Genomic DNA, 17,198 nt, shown 5'->3' with positions numbered 1-17,198 from the left:
TCCTTAGCAACTATACAAAAGGCAAAAATGGACATCACTAGTTCAAAAGGTTTCACTTATTGTTGGAGATAATTCTATTAAAAAGTTTTTTAAGTGTGGCAAGATATTTATTTTGCCTTTTTATTACTTTTCTTGATGTTTGGAATGGCTTCTAGTTGCATCATCCATCCCCCTAAATTTTTATGTTTAGGCTTTACTCCACAATAGTATATCTTATAAACTAGAATTAGTATTCAATTTTAAATATTTAACAACACTTTTTGAAATTGAACACCATAAAGTGTGAATTGAGACTTTTGCAAAATAGTAACAAAATCAATCATTCTTGTGTGATTGATACCCTAATTTTATATTTTAGTTGCACCTCAAGAAATCACAATAAAAATTAATTTGGAGCTAGCACCTAAAGCCATAGATGAATAGTCCTTACCGAATCATTATGTCTAAGTTCCAATAGGTCAAGAGAAAATAATAAGGTTCATAGATTATTGCCTTAACAAATCAAGAGACATTCATTGTTTATACTAATTGTTGGATGCATACCTTTCATCTTTTTGTTCACGAGAAGGACTTATTGGACCTCATTGTTATTTATTTGTTTCATGAATTGGTGATAATGATCAATATGTCTAAATTCCAATACCAAGAGAAAATAAAAAGGTCCATAAATTATTGCCTTAACAAATCAAGAGACATTCGTTGTTTATACTAATTGTTGGATGCATACCTTTCATCTTTTTGTTCAGGAGAAGGACTTACTGGAGCTCATTGTTATTTATTTGTTTCATGAATTGGTGACAATTACCCCAAAGATGAGACAAGTTTCTAAGAAAAATGACAAACCCGATTATTAGATTTTTTTAAATTCTAGCATTAATTGGCAAGTTGTTCAAAGTGTTAAATTTTAATTTCACATAGTGTTTGCTTATATTATCATGAAACAATACTTTGCACACAAAACCATGCATTATGTTGTTGCCATTGATTGAAAGACTAGAATCAAAAACTATTCTAGAGAGCCTTTAACTTGAAGGATCCTCTTGTTCATTGTGAGTTGTAATATCCACTTGAAAAGGGACTAAAAGATACTTGAAATATCATGATTTTTCTTTTCTTTCTTGCTGGACATGTTTGATATGGAGGAACTAACACGAAGCGATGAGATTGCAAAAAAGGTTTCTAGAATTCTCAAAAGTGACTTACAATGTTAGTATTTTAAGGTAATTTTTTATTTTCTATTGTTATTGTCTAATATTAATGTTGATAAGGGGTTACTGTGTTGATCTAAGCGATGACTCTCATTCTTCCATTTTTTATTAAATAGTATTTTTGCTCATAAGAGTCTATTAAATTATTTGTAAGCTATCCTCAAATAAATATAAATAAAATAAAATAGACTATTATATTACATCGTTCATCTCTACAATTAATTGGTTCAAAGCTTTACAATCTAATTGCTTGGACTTTGCAATAAAGGTTAAACATAGTTTCCATTTTAATCAAGCTTTAATTTTTATTAGCTTCACAACTTCATTAGTTTTATTCTTCTTTATGTTGAGAGGATAGACATCTTGAATTACTTTTAGCAATCTATTGGTATTGAAAGCTTAGATCATAAATACATGGACCATACATATACTAAGTCCTCAAATTAAAACCAATGAATTACAAAAAAAATAAAAAAATATTATATTATAATACTAAATCATACATTTGCTAAAAATTAAAGTTCAATTAAGATTTGTAATCTAATTTTTTAACAATAAAATATAATCAGAGATATTAAATTTCCACACTTCATGATGAATATTGTGCTAAGCTTATGGATTCAACTGTGGGTATTTTGTTTGCATCAACATTTCGGATCACACTCCGGGATTCATCGTCGGGATGAGAGAGAGTTGTTGAGAGAGAATGGATCATGGATTGTGATCCAAAATGTTGATGCAAACAAAATACACACAGTTGAATCCATAAGATTAGCACAATAAAATATAATTTAAATGTTGCATTGAAAGTGTTTTCTCAAATTTAGATTTCGATAGAACCTTTGCTTACATACCTTTCTATAGGTTTATTTGTATGCTTTTGTTAAGTTTTATAACTTTATATCAGTGTATCCCTTGAACCTCATATAGATACAAGTACTAGTGATAGAAGTGTCTATGATTGTGTCTATCTTAATGTGGTCATATCCTTTACAATTTAATACTTTCTTTTAATGTATAATAGTATTATCCATTTGAACATGATTACACCCTTTGTATTATTTAAGTTAAGTCGCGACTTTAATTGAAACAAAAATAAAGTGACTATAGAATAATCCAATATGATTACATTTTGAGTATGTGAACTCTAGGGGAAGAGCACCAGTAGTTGAGCATGTATGAATTGTTGTGAGGGTTGTTGATACTTTTTGTTCCAAAAATAGTACAAATAAAAAACTATTGTTTGAAACATAAAATATCATTTTTTGTGTGTTTATATATTAATAATTACAACATATTGCACGAATAGTTGTGACTTTAAAGTTATTATTGCTATGAAATGTACAATTAGTTGTAAAAAGCAACCAATCATGTGATGCCGCATCAGCTACACAAGTATAGGGGCCTCTTTGCACGCCTATTGGTCTCACTTTTTTGGGGGATGTTTTGGACACCTTGGCAAAAAGCACGTTGATGTGGCACCATACCTGATGGCCTTGAAACCTTAGTTATAAGTAGGGGACTTGCCAAGTAAGTTGTTATAAAAAATTGGGAGTGATTTGAAATTTCCATGTAAGATTTGAAATTGCCCACAACTAGTAGGTCCTCTCCCCTAAATGCTTACTTGAGAGATGGATGGTTAGTGCAAGAATAAAGATGCCAAGAATGTTCAAAGAGAAAGAAGCGTAGCATTAAGAAATAAGATTTTAAATTTGAAAGAAGTCTTTGTAATTTTGTTTAAGCAACACGCTAGGTAATACCCAAGCTGGATAACGAGACATATAAAAGTGCAGAAGTGACATGAATTCCATTTTAATTTGGAGTCCCAAAAATATAAAAATGGTCAAAAGTTATATGTTTAGAAAGGAAGTCAATGAACCAAATTTAAAAACAAATAAGAAAAGTGTATTCCCTTTCCATTTATTGCCCTTACACCCTTCATACTCAATGACTAAAATGACATCACGCCCTTTGATGGGCACTGCCGCTACCGCTAAAGACAATTTGAGCGCCTTCGGGGAAGCTGCTTGCACTGTACAGATCAGACATTGACAAAGCAGGGTTTAGAAAAAATATCCAGTCCGAACCTTCCGCGTTTTCCACTCGTCTACCAGCGGACCCCGATAAACAGTGAAGCTGTAATTTGAGTCTCTTACCACGACACTTCCATTTCTGCAGATTTTCTACTTTCGCCTCTTTATAAGCCCGGTTACTGCCCTCCCATTCCCTGTATTCACATTTGTGTGCATCGCATTCCACTTCAAATTTCTTACATTCTGCTAAAGATTCTCATCGCTTGAACTTCTTGTAATTCTCAAGCGCCCCATGGCAGCGAAGGTAACATTTTTCCTTCTTTTCACTCTACATTCTTATCGAAAGTTGTGATCAGCTAGCTAATGGTTGTGTTCTGCAGAAAATAGTGCTAAAATTGGCCATTGAGGACGAAAGCAGCAAGAAAAAGGCGCTCAAGCGGGTTGCTGGTATACAAGGCATGAGACTTCATCCTAATCACTTTCAAACCTTGACATTAAAAGTTCATTCTGCTGCAAAATTTGATGAATGGATATTTGTATTGCAGGGGTGGATTCCGTGGCGGTGGACATGAAGGAAAACAAGATAACTGTGATAGGGGATGTGGATCCCGTCTGTTTGGCATCTAAACTCAGGAAATTTTGCTTCACAGATTTGCTCAGCGTTGGGCCTGCGAAAGAGGAGAAAAAGGAGGGTGAGAAAAAAGAGGAAAAGAAACCTCAAGGCGAAGCAAAGAAGGAGAATAAGGCCGAAGCTCCAAAAGTTGAAGTTGTGTATTTGCCCATCAGCTATGATTACAGACCGTATGAATACACTGTTGTGAGAGATGAATATCATAATACTTGCGTTATCTGTTGAGTGTGCTTCTAAAGAGCCACCGTTTGTAAATTAAGGAGATTTTATTTGAATCCTGGCTCTAGCTCCAGAGCAGGGCAGGACAGGGCATGGAATAGGGTTTGGGGCAACCTGGATTTGTACTGAAATGCGAATGAGATTTTTTATTTTCCTTTTTATATGGCTTGTGTTAAATTTATCAAAAGGGCTGTGAGAAAACTAATTTCTTGGAATGAATAATGAGGAGAACGTAATTTCATACCCAAACAGTTTTTACATTAGAACAAAGTTTTTTGCTGAGAAGATCGGAACAGTTTTTACATTAGAACAAAGTTTTTGGCTGAGAAGATCGGAACAGTTTTTACATTAGAACAAAGTTTTGTGCTGAAAAGATCGGCAAAGCAAAAAGGGATTACGATCAACAAATCAATTTGCCTGCTTTTTTGGATCACTTAAACCAAATCCTCCACACCTGGCAGAGTAAAAAAGGTTGAAAATCCACCACTGTCCAACTCACTCCAGCGAAACCCTTAACAGGACTCGAACCCTGACCATGTTTTGAAAAATTTAGTCCACTTCTAACATGGTAGGGCTACAACCTTACATTCTTAGAATGACTGGAAGAAAGCCGTAAACCTGGGCACAGATCAAGCCATACCCTTGTTTATATCTCAGCTTGTTAAGATGATCATAGCCCAGCTCATTCTGGTACAGAAAACCTGCAAAGAGATCACACTGGCCGACCCAAAGAAGATTTAATCCAACCCACACTTAGGCATTTCTGCCTTCCAATAAACTGTTTCGTCTCCTACTCTAAGCCAGTGGGCAGGTCTTCGGTATTAAACAGTTGCTCATCAACAAGAAATATTTTAGTAATTAAGATCCACCAGGTAGTTGCAAGTTTCTGTCTTGAGTTTTTAAAAAATTTGGGGCATGTTTACTGGGCAAAAATTGTTCAAAGTTCTAACCGAAGCGATTATCAACAATGCCAACATTTGTAAATTGGAAAAACACTCTTGCTTCATTCTCATGGGTTACAGCTCATTTCTGCAGATCAATTCGCACTCGACTGTGCATTGATAATCTTAGAAATAATTCCTCGAAAGGGTCTAATTTACTAGCAATTGCACCTTGGTGTGCAATCGGTACACCGAAGAGGTGTGGAATATCAAGTAGGGAACTTTTTGGTCTATATTTTGCATACATTTTTGTTGTACATGAGGTCAATTGGAGAGATATATAAAGGTAGAGAGATGGATAGATAATGAGATAGAGATGGAAGGAGATATTGAAGAATAAATTTGAGGAGATACAGATAGAGAGGGAGATAGAGAGGGAAAGAGATACAGATATAAAGGTCTAGGAAGACAAGGGGAGGGAGGGAGGGAGGGAGGGAGGGAGATGAATGGATAGAGAGGGGGAGAAATTTCTATAGATAGAGGGGGAGAGAGGGATGTGGAGGTTGAAATAAAGATAGAGCAAGATAGGAAGAGGGAGACAAATGGATAAAGAGATAGAGAGAGGAAGATATAGAGATATTGAAATAGAGAGGGAGGGGTAGAGGTGGAGAGGAAGTGATAGAGATATATAGAGTAATATGGAGGGGAGAGCTAGAGAGAAATATAAATGTTTAGATAGAGTGATAGAGAGATGGGTATATAAGGAGATATAAAGACTCTAGAGGAGAGAGACAACGAGATAGAGCTATAGAGGTGGTATAGATAAAGGGAGAGAGATATATATGAGAAGAGAAAGGGAGAGACTAGTGCTAGAGATAGACAAATGGATAAGGGGATGGGGGGGAGGAAGGGAGTGAGGGAGATAGGAGGAGAGATAAAGAGAGGGAAGGAGAGAAAGGGAGAGAGATAGGTAAGGGGAGAGATGGAGAGGGAGAGATATAGAGAGATGATGATAGAGAGAGAGATAGATAGAAAGGGATGGGCAAAGAGACAGGGAAAGAGGTAGAGAGATGGAGAAAAATGGAGATAGAGATATAGAGAGGAGTGAGAGGAAGATAGATAGATGGAGAAATATAGATGTGGATATAGAGTAGGAGAGATGGAAGGAAAGGGGGAGGGAGAGGGAGAGGGAGAGGGAGAGATGGATTGATAGAGAGAGATGGAGAGGAATAGGGAGAGAGATAGGGAGAGAGAGGTATAGAGATATGAATACAAAGAAATGGAGAAAGAAGGAGCAAGAAGGAGATAGAGAGAAAAATCAAGAGAGAGATATTAAGCAAGAGAAAGAGAGGGAATTAGACTATTGTAATTATAATATCCCATCTTAATGATTAATATGCTTGATAATGAGCCTCAAGTGCTTTGGTATGCTTTGGTCTTGTAACATTAGTTATATCTAATCAACGTTCAACCATTTGCACTTTTAAGAGATCATAGATGTGGGTAGAAGTAGGAGAAACAAAGGCACAATTTTATAAAAGAGTCACTTGTGCATTGAGTTTAATACTTTTGTATCAAGGGTCGATGTTTTTGTAATCCTAACATGCTTATGGAGTGAAATGGTGCTTATACTTGAACTTGGGTCGTGGAATCTTACCTTAAGCCTGTCAATTGCATTCGGTTGGAAGTTTCTAAAGCCTTTTGAACAAATTCATTTTATTAATATCCTTCGATGAAGAGAACGATGCGCTTTTAGGCATTTTGTCAAACGGGTTAGATACCCTGTTCTGGATTTTGCATATTTTGAATCATGGCATTCTGTCGAACAGTTCCCGTGCCTGTCAATGCTTATGCATTTTGCGTACATGTCCACCACAGCAATCGCAGCTACAACATTTGACAAATTGTTGTGATGGATGTCCAGACCTTATTCTAAAGCTTCGATTTTGACACAAGCTGGGAAGACGCTGGAAAATGTTGCAGATTTTTGTGCTACACTTGCCAATCGCATTTTGCTAAAAGTTACTAAATCCTTTTCAACAAACGTATTTGTGTATATCCTGCGATAGTGCATTCCATGAGATCACAATTCTTTGACGTATCTGGTGAAACAGTTTACATGCCTTCTCTATGCTTCTGCATTTTGCATACGTCTACCAGAGCATTTGCAACCGAAATGTCTAATCATATAGACCCCCTTCCAGTATGCTTCGATGGGTGTCCATATCCTGTTCCAAAGCTACCAATTTAGCACAAGCCCTGACTATGTTGGCGAACAGAAATTGATTGGTTCAAGTCGGAAGAATTTAAAATTACAACGTTAACGGTGTACTGTTTATGACACCACTGTTTGGATGGGAACAACAAATATCTCTGGACTAAAACCGCCGAAAAAAAATGAACGGCGAAGATTATTTAAATCGTCTTGCACGTTTCTCCAGAACTCCTCACCGTCGATCTTTCAAGCTAACTCAAATACTTCAAATAGGGTACTCAAATTATGTTATTAAGTTATTAAGGTTGGACTCATTAGGCATTATCATCTTTAATTAATTATTTAAAATGTTTAAATATGATCATACAATCATCAAATTTAGATAAAAAATATTATGGATGTAGAAAGGACAAGATATAGCGGTGACAATCAAGCTTTTTAATAAGTTGTTTAAAGAACAAAAAAAAAAAATGGTGGCTTGTCTCATCTAAATGAAGATGAATCAATAATATGTATTATTGTATCAATAGCTTAATGAGTTTTATTTCCTAAATTCAATTTGCAATCATTAGAAAGAAGAAATTTTTAGTAGTAAACTCATGTGGAACTCCCAAAGTACATCTATGTGCAAGATTGTCAATGACACTCAAGTTTGTTTCCTAATAGAATGGGTGACTACTATCATTGTCCTTCTCTATAAATGTGAAGATATTAATAACCTATCAAACTACCACACAATTATGGACAAAATTTTAGAAAGATACAACAAATTCCTTTTGAAAAAATAATATTTCATCTTTCTCTAATATTCTTTTTCCTTATTAGAACTTTCAATTCTTTCATACCTCTAATCATACTCTCCTTGTGATGGGTTACACTTAAATGCTCTATTATCTTCACCTCCACACTTCAAATAAATAATCCCCATTTATGGTCTTCTACCAACTCTTTCATATCTACCTAAATTACTTGAATAATTATTAAATTTGCTACTATGGCTACTTTTTTGACTTGTCCTTAAGATCAATATCTTCATTATGAGTTCCTCTTCCACGTCCTCGATTCTTACCTCTTGTGAATTTGCCACCTCTTCCTCTCTTGTTCTTCTTAGCTTGAAATTTTTATTCAAGTTTTCCTCAACTTTTAGAGAAAATGAATATAGTTTATCAATAGACTAGATGGTGATACAGGTAGCCATTTTTTCTATGTTATCCTCATGATGACTTTCTCTAATACAAAACTTATATGCTCCTTTGCATATTCTTTCACACTCATAGTTTTTGCTTCATATTTTGTAAGTAACCTCTTTACTGCATCTAGTGGGTAACTTGTAGGAACAAAGTCAACTTTTGGCTTTCTTTACCATCCTATCTCATCTTTCAATTTTAGGCTTACCTTTTCCTTTTCTTGTCTAATTGATTTTTTTTAACAAAAGAGTGTTTTACACCGTGTTCGGAATAATGTGCCTCACCCTTTGATAATTCCTAGCACGATTATTTATTTAATATTTATTTGCCTATTTATTTAGTTAATTATGTACATTTGATGATGCCATTTTGTGGAGCTTTGAGAGTTGTCATCCTACATGTAAGGAGGCAAGGATAACATGTTCCTTATTTTATAGGAGATAGGTATCCCACTTGGTGGGCCCCATTTGTTGAAGTTATTTGAAGTCAATGACAAAAACAAAAATAGAAAGTTGTTATGATAGGCGTGTGTTTAGCATTTAGGTGGTTTTTATGCAAAGATGACTTTGTATGCATGCAAGTGCTTTGCATGTTGACTTTTACATGTTGCATACATTGCTAGAGATTTTGCCATGTAACAATTTTTAGGCATCCACTTCAGAAGATTCCTTGTTTACATTTGTAAACTCATGTATTGAGGTGCTTAATTTTTGAGTTATACAATGACTCTTTTATAGGGATTCTTATGATGTCGAAATTATTTCAAAATTGAAATATTTGTGTTCATGTGAAAGAAACTTACTTTCAAGTGTATGTAACTAGATTGTTTATTATAATACATTGAACATGCTTTTAGAGGGTGGGATTTTTCTCTTGAAATTGTTTTTCCCAAGTATATCTTATGTTATGTGCATTTGTACATGTTGTGACATGTTGTTTTTCTATTTCTTGTAATGTGCATCTTATCATGATAAAGAAAGGATAATCTAAAAATTTCTAGAATTTTACCTCAATAGATTGGTGTAGGAAGCATTTTTGCATTCCTTGCTTCCTTTCACATGTTTCAAAAGAAACAATTATTTTAATTATGTAAAATAAATATTTATCTTCATCCTCCATCTCACAACAACCTAGCCAAATTAATCTAAACTTTGATCTCTTATTCAATCCTAATCGTTAATCCTTCCATTCGAAAAATCTATAAATTCATTATTCCATAAATAATTTTGGAGACACTTTTTGGTGAATGTAGTGTGATGTTGCAACTATGGGTAACTACATGTACCTTCTTTATTTCAACATCAATCTTTTTATTATAGTCATATTTTTTTATGCAAAGATTCATTAGGTCACATTTTATATTTTATTTAAATCATATTGTCATGGTTTCTTTCTCTAATCGATGTGTTTGTTGAATGTGAAATAGGGTTTAATATTTTTAATTTTATTTTTTCATACACATGTTTATTCGTCGGAACGTCAAAGAATGGAATGCTACACTTGTGAGGGGATCTGAAGATTCCTTGGATAATACTCTATATTACTCAAACTTTATATTATGATACATATAATAAAGTATCTATTTCATGTTAAGATGTGTAAGAACATCTATGTCATTGTAGAAGATGATAGGGAAAGAAGAGGGGTTTCTAACAAAAGATATGCGAAAAAAGCTTTAGATGCTTAGGAAGAGGTCTAGAGGAGAAGAGGATAAATAAGGGAAGATCAATTTAGAAAATGAGAGGGCTAAGAAGAGGGAAGTAGAATTTGTGAGTAGTCATTTTTGGGAGAAAGACAATGTATATTTAAGCATTTCAATGTCACATTTAGAAAAATGTAGATTAAAAATAGAGTTTGCACTAATTTGTCTATGTGTCTACTTACATATAATTTTATTTTGTTATATAAAATCTAATCCTTTCACAATAATCAATTCTTTTGTTATATAAGATTTTAAATAGTGAGAAATAATAAGAGTCAAGGTTCCACATGTTTAAATTACCCTAGAAATGGAAAGTAAGGAGAGAAGCATGTTTGTTTTGAAAATTGAAGTAAACATAAGAGGTTGAACTAAGATTAGGATTAGAATTGGGATCCCAAAATCAAGGTCTAACAAATACATTCCCACAACAATTGCATAATGACATAAGTGTCTGATTGTTTCTATCTTGAGGTCGTTGTATCCTATACGATTTATTAGCGTCCTTCAATGTGTAATAATGGTAGCAGGATTTGTTTCTGGAAAAAACTGTGCATGCTTTTGAATCAACATTTCAAATTGCACTCAACAATCCATCATCGAGATGAGGAAAAATGAAGAAATGTATTGTAGACAAAGACTATAAAAAGGGGGGATGGATTAGTTGATATGGACACACAACACGAGGAATAAGAGTGAGGTTGAGGGAAGAGAAAATGAAAGATAATAAAATAGACAAGAAATATTACAATACATAATGAATACAAATAATAACAATGAATAAAAATAGATATGAACAATAATAGATAATAGATATAAATAAGAAAGCAAAAATCACAAATTAATAACAAAATAGTAAAATAAAATATGTAATAACAACAAATGAAAGTATATATATAAAATAAAATAACCAAAAGATCAAAAGACAAAAAAATAATGATAATGAAATAATTAAAAAAAAAAATGCAAGAATAGAGATAAGCTTGCACACTCTCTTGTCCTTTGAACATGATTTTAGCCTTTGTAATCATTAAAACTAAATCATATCCTTTAATTGAAAGGGAAATAAAGTGCCTAGAGACTTTTTATAGAAATTGCCTCACTCGAATCAAATAAAGTGCCTAAAGACTTTTCATAGAAATTGCCTCACTCGAATATGACTTACATTATAAGTGTGAACTCTAAATGCTTGGTTGAGAGATGGATTGCGAGCGCACCGATAAAGGTGTAAAGAGTGTTCAAAGACAAAATAGAGAAAATAGCGTCGAAGTAGGAAAAAAGAAGAAGATGATTCTAGATTCGAAAGACGAGACATAGAGAAGTGCAGAAGTGACATCAATTTGATTTTAAATTGAAGTCCGAAACATATAAAAACAGTGTAAAGGCATTTGTCTAGAAAGTAAGTCGTTGAACCAAATTTAAAAACGAATAAAGGCATTTGTCTAGAAAGTAAGTCGTTGAACCAAATTTAAAAACGAATAAGAAAAGTGTATTCGCTTTCCATTTCTAACCCTCACACCCTTCGCAGTCAATAACTAAAATGACATCACACCCTTTGACCAAGAAGGCAAGTTAGGCGGCTACCAAAAAATTGAGCGCCTTCGGGGAAGCTGCTTGCATTGTACGGATCACAAACTGACAAAGCAGGTTGTAGAAAAATTATCCACTCCGAACCTTCCGCGTCTTCCACTCAACTACTGGCGGACCCCTCAAAGTTGTAGTTTTGAGTCTCTTACCACGACCCTCCCTTCTTCGCAAATTCTCTCTACTTTCGCCTCTTTATAAGCTCCATTAGGCCTCCCCATTCCCTGCATTCTCATTTGTCTGCATCGCATTCCACTTTAAATTCCTTACATTCTGCTAAAGATTCTCATCGCTTAAAGTTTTTAAAGTTTTCAATCGTTCCATGGCAGCGAAGGTAATAATTTTACTTCTTTTCACTCCAATTTCTTAGTGAAAGTTGTGATTAGCTAGCTAATGCTTCTGTTCTGCAGAAAATAGTGCTAAAATTGGCCATAGAGGATGAAAGCAGCAAGAAAAAGGCTCTTAAGAGGGTTGCAGGTGTCCAAGGTATGAGATCTCTTCCTATTCGCTTTCAAACCTTGAAATTAAAAATTTATTCTGCTGCAAAATCTGATGAATCGATATTTGCATTGCAGGGGTGGATTCAGTGACGGTGGACATGAAGGAAAACAAGATCACTGTGATAGGGGATGTGGATCCCGTCTGTTTGGCCTCGAAACTCAGGAAATTTGGCTTCACAGATTTGCTGAGCGTGGGTCCTGCGAAAGAGGAGAAAAAGGAGGAGAAGAAACCTCAAGGTGAAGCAAAGAAGGAGAACAAAGCAGAACCTCCAAAAGTTGAAGTTGTATATGTGCCCTTGAGCTACGATTACAGACCGTATGAATACACTGTTGTGAGAGAGGAATATTCTAATACTTGCGTTATCTGTTGAGTGTGCTAATAAACAGCCATCGTTTGTAAACTAAAGCGATTTTATTAGAGTGCAGGCCTCTGCTCCAGAGCAGGGCAGGACAGGGCATGAAATAGGGTTTTTAAGATTTCGGGCAACCTGGATTTGTACCGAAATGCGAATGAGCTTTTTTATTTTCCTTTCACTATGGCTTGTGTTAAATTTATGGAAAGGGCTGTGAGAAAATTAATTTCTTGGAATGTAATATCATATCCAAACAGTTTTAACATTACAATAAAGTTTTGTCCTGTGAGGATCGACAAAAGCAAAAAATGGATTGTAATCAAGGAATCAATTTGCCTGCCTTTTTTTGTTTTTGCTTATTTTGGTTCACTTGAACCAAATCCTTCACACCTGGCATAGTAAGAGACGTCGAAAATCCACCACAGTACAAATCACTCCAGCGAAACCCTTAACAGGATTCGAACTCTGACCATGTTTTGAAAAATTATATGTCCACCTCCGACTTCGTAGTGCTACAACCTGACATTCTCAGGAAGACCGGAAGAAAGCCCGGGTAGGCCTTGAACCCTACGTTGTTTAGATCACAGTCCATCTGTTATTAAGAGGCTGGGTACAGATCAAAACATACCCTTATTTACAAGATGATAATCCATGGAGAAAGCTAATTAAAATCATTGTGCTTAGCAAGCAGTGAAATCTGACCTTGTTAAGATGATCATAACCCGGTTCATTCGGGCATAGAAAATTTGCACAGAGATCACACTCGCTGATCTAAAGTCATCTTAAAATTTTGATTAAAATGTTTAAATATGGTCATAAGATCATTAGCTTCGTGAAGTTTTAGAAAATAAGAAAGGAATGCATCGACCAAATCATAAAAGGAAGCACAAAACATGCCATAATAAATACACTATTCAATTGATTTTTCATGTAACATGAGGAGAAAACATATTAAAAGAAGTTTTCATTAAAAAGTGAAATTCTTAAACTAAGGAAATACAATTTTTGCACATGAATTTTAGGATCTTCATAGCCAAAAAAAAATGCATTTCCATCTATCATTTTTAAAGAACCATCAATCAAAGAAATGTGCACGTTTTAAGTTAAAAACAATTTAGGGTTGTGATGAACCTTGAAAGAGGAATTAATAGAAGATAGATTGAATTGGGGTAAAATGAGAGGATAACAGGAGGGAGAATAGTATTGGTAGTGAGAAGTAAAGGATATTAGAAGCTCTAGAGCATATAAGTAGGTGGTAAGAAAATGGAAAAAATTAGGTCATCTATAATGAAATTAAGGGAGAAAGAGGAAGCAATGAGTTCAAAGGAGGACATTATATGATAAATGATGGGTGTAGAAAAGTTTAGTAAAAATGGAGTAATAAATTTGGCATGGAGAAAAGTGATAGAGATGGGGTAAGCGATGATGAAAGTTGTGAAAAGATAAGGTTGAAGGGTAAGGCAAAATATAGTGGAAGGGGTGAGAATGAATTGTAATAAAAGTGGAATGAACCTCTATTGACAAATAACACTCAAATAAGAGAGGTATGAGAAACGAGAAGTGAAAAGAAATGTAAAAAATGTGTGTGTGTGTGTGTGTGTGTGTGAGAGAGAGAGAGAGAGAGAGAGAGAGAGAGAGAGAGAGAGAGAGAGAGAGAGAGAGAGAGAGAGAGAGAGAGAGAGAGAGAGATGGTTAGGATTGTGTATGAAAACCTAGAGATGTATAATGAAAGGTTGAGGGAAAAAGAAGAGAAGAAATAAGAGTAAAATAGGGATGACAATAGGACAATGGTGTAAGAGAGGTGGAAGGTAGGAAGTGAGAGAAATGAAAAATATGATGAGGAAAGTAGAGGGATTTATAATTAAGGATGTGTGAAAAACTTTTAGATGCTTAAGAAGAGGTAGGAGAGGAGGGGAAATAAAGCAAGACAAGGCCAAGAAAATGTGAGGGATAAGAGGAGGGAAGTAAAATATGTGAGTAGTTGTTTTTGGGAAGGAGTATATTTGAGTATATCAATATCCAATTTGGTAAAATGTAAATTGAAAATAGAGTTTTGCACTAATTTGTCTATTCTTATGTCTAATTACATATAATTTCATTTTGTTATCTAAAATTTAACCCATTCACAATAATAAATTCTTCAATAATATGCTTTAGATTTTAAATAGTAAGAAATTATAAGAGTTTAGTTTCTACATTTTAAAATTAATCTAAAACTAGAAAGTAGGGTGAGAAGCATGTAAGTTGAAGTAGACATCAGAGTTTGAACAAAGCTAAGATGAGATTTGGACTAAAATATCATAGTCTAAGAAGTCCATCCACACAACAAATTGCATAGTGATAGAAGTGTCTATGGTTGTATGTGTCTTGGTGTGCTCATGTATTATAAAATATGTTGGTGTTGGTGTCCTTTGATGTGTGGTAGTTTCTACCTGCACATTGTTGCACCCTTTGCAACTGTAGGGGTTAAATCAAGAACTTTAATTGAAGGGGGAAACGGTGCTAAAGACTATTTGTGAGCACTACCTCACTCGAATCCCTTGAATTAATAGATTGATATGACTACATTTTGAATATATGAAATCAAATTGCTTGCTTGAAAGATGGATGGTCAATGCAACGACAAAAATGCCAAAAATGTCCACATAGAACATTCTAAATAAGAAAATTAGATTTATAATTTTGTTTAAAGAACACACTAGATGATACCCAAAAGTAACATGAATTCCATTTTAAATTGGAGTCCCAAACATATTAAAAAGGTCCAAAGGCATATTTCTAGAAAGGAAGTCGTTGAACCAAATTTAAAAACAAATAAGAAAAGTGTATTCCCTTTCCATTTCTGACCCTCACACCCTTCCTAGTCAATGACTGAAAAGACATCACACCCATTCATGGGCAGTGCCGCTGCTGCCAAAGACAATTTAGGCGGCTACCAAAACTTTCAGCGCTATCGCGGAAGCTACTTCATTGTACGGCTCAGAAATTGACAAAGCAGGGTTTATAAAATTTATCCCCTCCAAACCTTCCACCAAACTACCGGCGGATCCCGATTAACAGGGAGGCTGGTTTGACTCTTACCACGACCCTTCCATTTTCGCAGATTCTCTCCTTTCGCTTCTTTATAAGCCCCATTACACCCCCTCATTCTCTGCATTCCCATTTGTGTGCATTGCATTCCACTTTAAATTCCTTACATTCTGCTAAAGATTCTCATCGCTTAAAGTTCTTGTAATTTCAATCACCCCATGGCAGCGAAGGTAATGATTTTTTTTCTTTTCAATCCAAATTCTTAGTGAAAGTTGTGATCAGCTAGCTAATGGTTGTGTTCTGCAGAAAATAGTGCTAAAATTGGCCATTGAGGACGAAAGCAGCAAGAAAAAGGCTCTCAAGAGGGTTGTAGGTGTCCAAGGTACGATGCTTTTCCTATTCGCTTTAAAACCTTGAGATTAAAAGTTTAATCTGCTGCAAAATCTGATGAATGGATATTTGTATTGCAGGGGTGGATTCTGTGGCGGTGGACATGAAGGAGAAGAAGATGACTGTAATAGGGAATGTGGATCCTGTGAATTTAACCTCTAAACTCAGGAAATTTGTCTTCGCAGAGTTGCTTAGCGTCGGGCCTGCGAAAGAGGAGAAAAAGGAAGGCGAGAAAAAAGAGGTAAAGAAGGAGGGAGAGAAAAAAGAGGAGAAGAAACCTCAAGGCGAAGCAAAGAAGGAGAACAAAGCAGAACCTCCAAAAGTTGAAGTTGTATATATGCCCATGAGCTACGACTATAGACCATATGAATACACTGTTGTGAGAGATGAATATCCTAATACTTGTGTTATCTATTGAGTGTGTGCTTATAAACAGCCACTATTTGTAAAGTAAGGGGGTTTTATTTGAGTGCCGGTCCCAGCTCCAGAGCAGAGCAGGACAGGGCATGAAATAGGGTTCCATTTGAGTCTCGGTCCCAGGCTCCAGCTCCAGAGCAGGGCAGGACAGGGCATGAAATAGGGTTTATAAGTTTCGGGGCAACCTGGATTTGTACCGAAATGCGAATGAGATTTTTTATTTTACTTTTGCTATGGCCTGTGTTAAATTTATCGAAAGGGCTGTGAGAAATGTAATTTCTTGGGATGTAATACTGCGGAGACTGTAATATCATATCTACACAGTTTTTGCATTAGAAGAAAGTTTTGTGCTGAGAAGATCGTCAAAGCAAAAAGGAATTGCGATCAGCGAATCAATTTGCCTGCCCTTTTTGGCTCCTTTTGGATAACTAAAACCAAATTCCCCACACCTGGCAAAGTAAAAGAGGTTGAAAGTCTACCACTGTCCAACTCACGCCAGTGAAACCCTTAACAGGACTCGAACCGTGACCATGTTCTGAAAAATTAGTCCACTTCTGACTTGGTAGGGCTACAATTTGACATTCTTAGAATACTGGAAGAAAGCCTAGGTAGGCCTTAAACCTGGTAGTTAAGGGCTGGGCATAGATCAAACCATACCAAACCATACCCTTATTTACAAGATGATAGTCCATGGAGAAAGCCAATGGAAATCATTGTGCTTAGCAGGCAATAAGCCTGACCTTGTCAAAATAAACATAGCCCAGCTCGTTCTGGCAGAGAAAACCTGCACAGAGATCACACTCCCTGGCCTAAATAAAATTTTAATCTAACCCACACATAGCATTTCTGCC

The 17,198-nt window shown here is 35.2% G+C and overlaps 3 protein-coding genes across 3 annotated transcripts; all 3 read left to right on the top strand.

Annotated features, from left to right (window-relative positions):
* The first annotated feature begins 3,302 nt into the window (after nt 1-3,302).
* Nucleotides 3,303-4,252, top strand: LOC131051760 (heavy metal-associated isoprenylated plant protein 39-like). The gene is made up of 3 exons (XM_057986367.2): nt 3,303-3,545; nt 3,622-3,697; nt 3,787-4,252. Exons 1-3 carry the CDS (start codon nt 3,534-3,536, stop codon nt 4,095-4,097), a joined length of 399 nt encoding a protein of 132 aa, XP_057842350.1. The 5' UTR covers nt 3,303-3,533; the 3' UTR covers nt 4,098-4,252.
* Nucleotides 4,253-11,841: 7,589 nt separating this feature from the next.
* LOC131873611 (heavy metal-associated isoprenylated plant protein 39-like) lies at nt 11,842-12,691 on the top strand. The gene is made up of 3 exons (XM_059216510.1): nt 11,842-11,991; nt 12,068-12,143; nt 12,233-12,691. The coding sequence occupies exons 1-3, from the start codon at nt 11,980-11,982 to the stop codon at nt 12,526-12,528; spliced, it is 384 nt and encodes a 127-aa protein (XP_059072493.1). The 5' UTR covers nt 11,842-11,979; the 3' UTR covers nt 12,529-12,691.
* A 2,854-nt stretch (nt 12,692-15,545) lies between these two features.
* On the top strand, nt 15,546-16,581 carry LOC131051757 (heavy metal-associated isoprenylated plant protein 39). Its single transcript, XM_057986363.2, has 3 exons — nt 15,546-15,770; nt 15,847-15,922; nt 16,011-16,581. Exons 1-3 carry the CDS (start codon nt 15,759-15,761, stop codon nt 16,346-16,348), a joined length of 426 nt encoding a protein of 141 aa, XP_057842346.2. The 5' UTR covers nt 15,546-15,758; the 3' UTR covers nt 16,349-16,581.
* Nucleotides 16,582-17,198: the final 617 nt, after the last annotated feature.

Source organism: Cryptomeria japonica, chromosome 2, assembly GCF_030272615.1.
Source record: "Cryptomeria japonica chromosome 2, Sugi_1.0, whole genome shotgun sequence".
In the NCBI taxonomy this organism is placed as follows: domain Eukaryota; kingdom Viridiplantae; phylum Streptophyta; class Pinopsida; order Cupressales; family Cupressaceae; genus Cryptomeria; species Cryptomeria japonica.
Note: the sequence above shows the minus strand (reverse complement) of the source record. Positions and strands in the feature narration are given on the sequence as shown.

Bases quoted from the DNA above. Each gene is read 5' to 3' on its own strand.
- LOC131051760 (XM_057986367.2), top strand. The intron at 3,698-3,786 runs GCATGAGACTTC...TTTGTATTGCAG, and splicing joins GCGGGTTGCTGGTATACAAG to GGGTGGATTCCGTGGCGGTG.
- LOC131873611 (XM_059216510.1), top strand. The intron at 12,144-12,232 runs GTATGAGATCTC...TTTGCATTGCAG, and splicing joins GAGGGTTGCAGGTGTCCAAG to GGGTGGATTCAGTGACGGTG.
- LOC131051757 (XM_057986363.2), top strand. The intron at 15,923-16,010 runs GTACGATGCTTT...TTTGTATTGCAG, and splicing joins GAGGGTTGTAGGTGTCCAAG to GGGTGGATTCTGTGGCGGTG.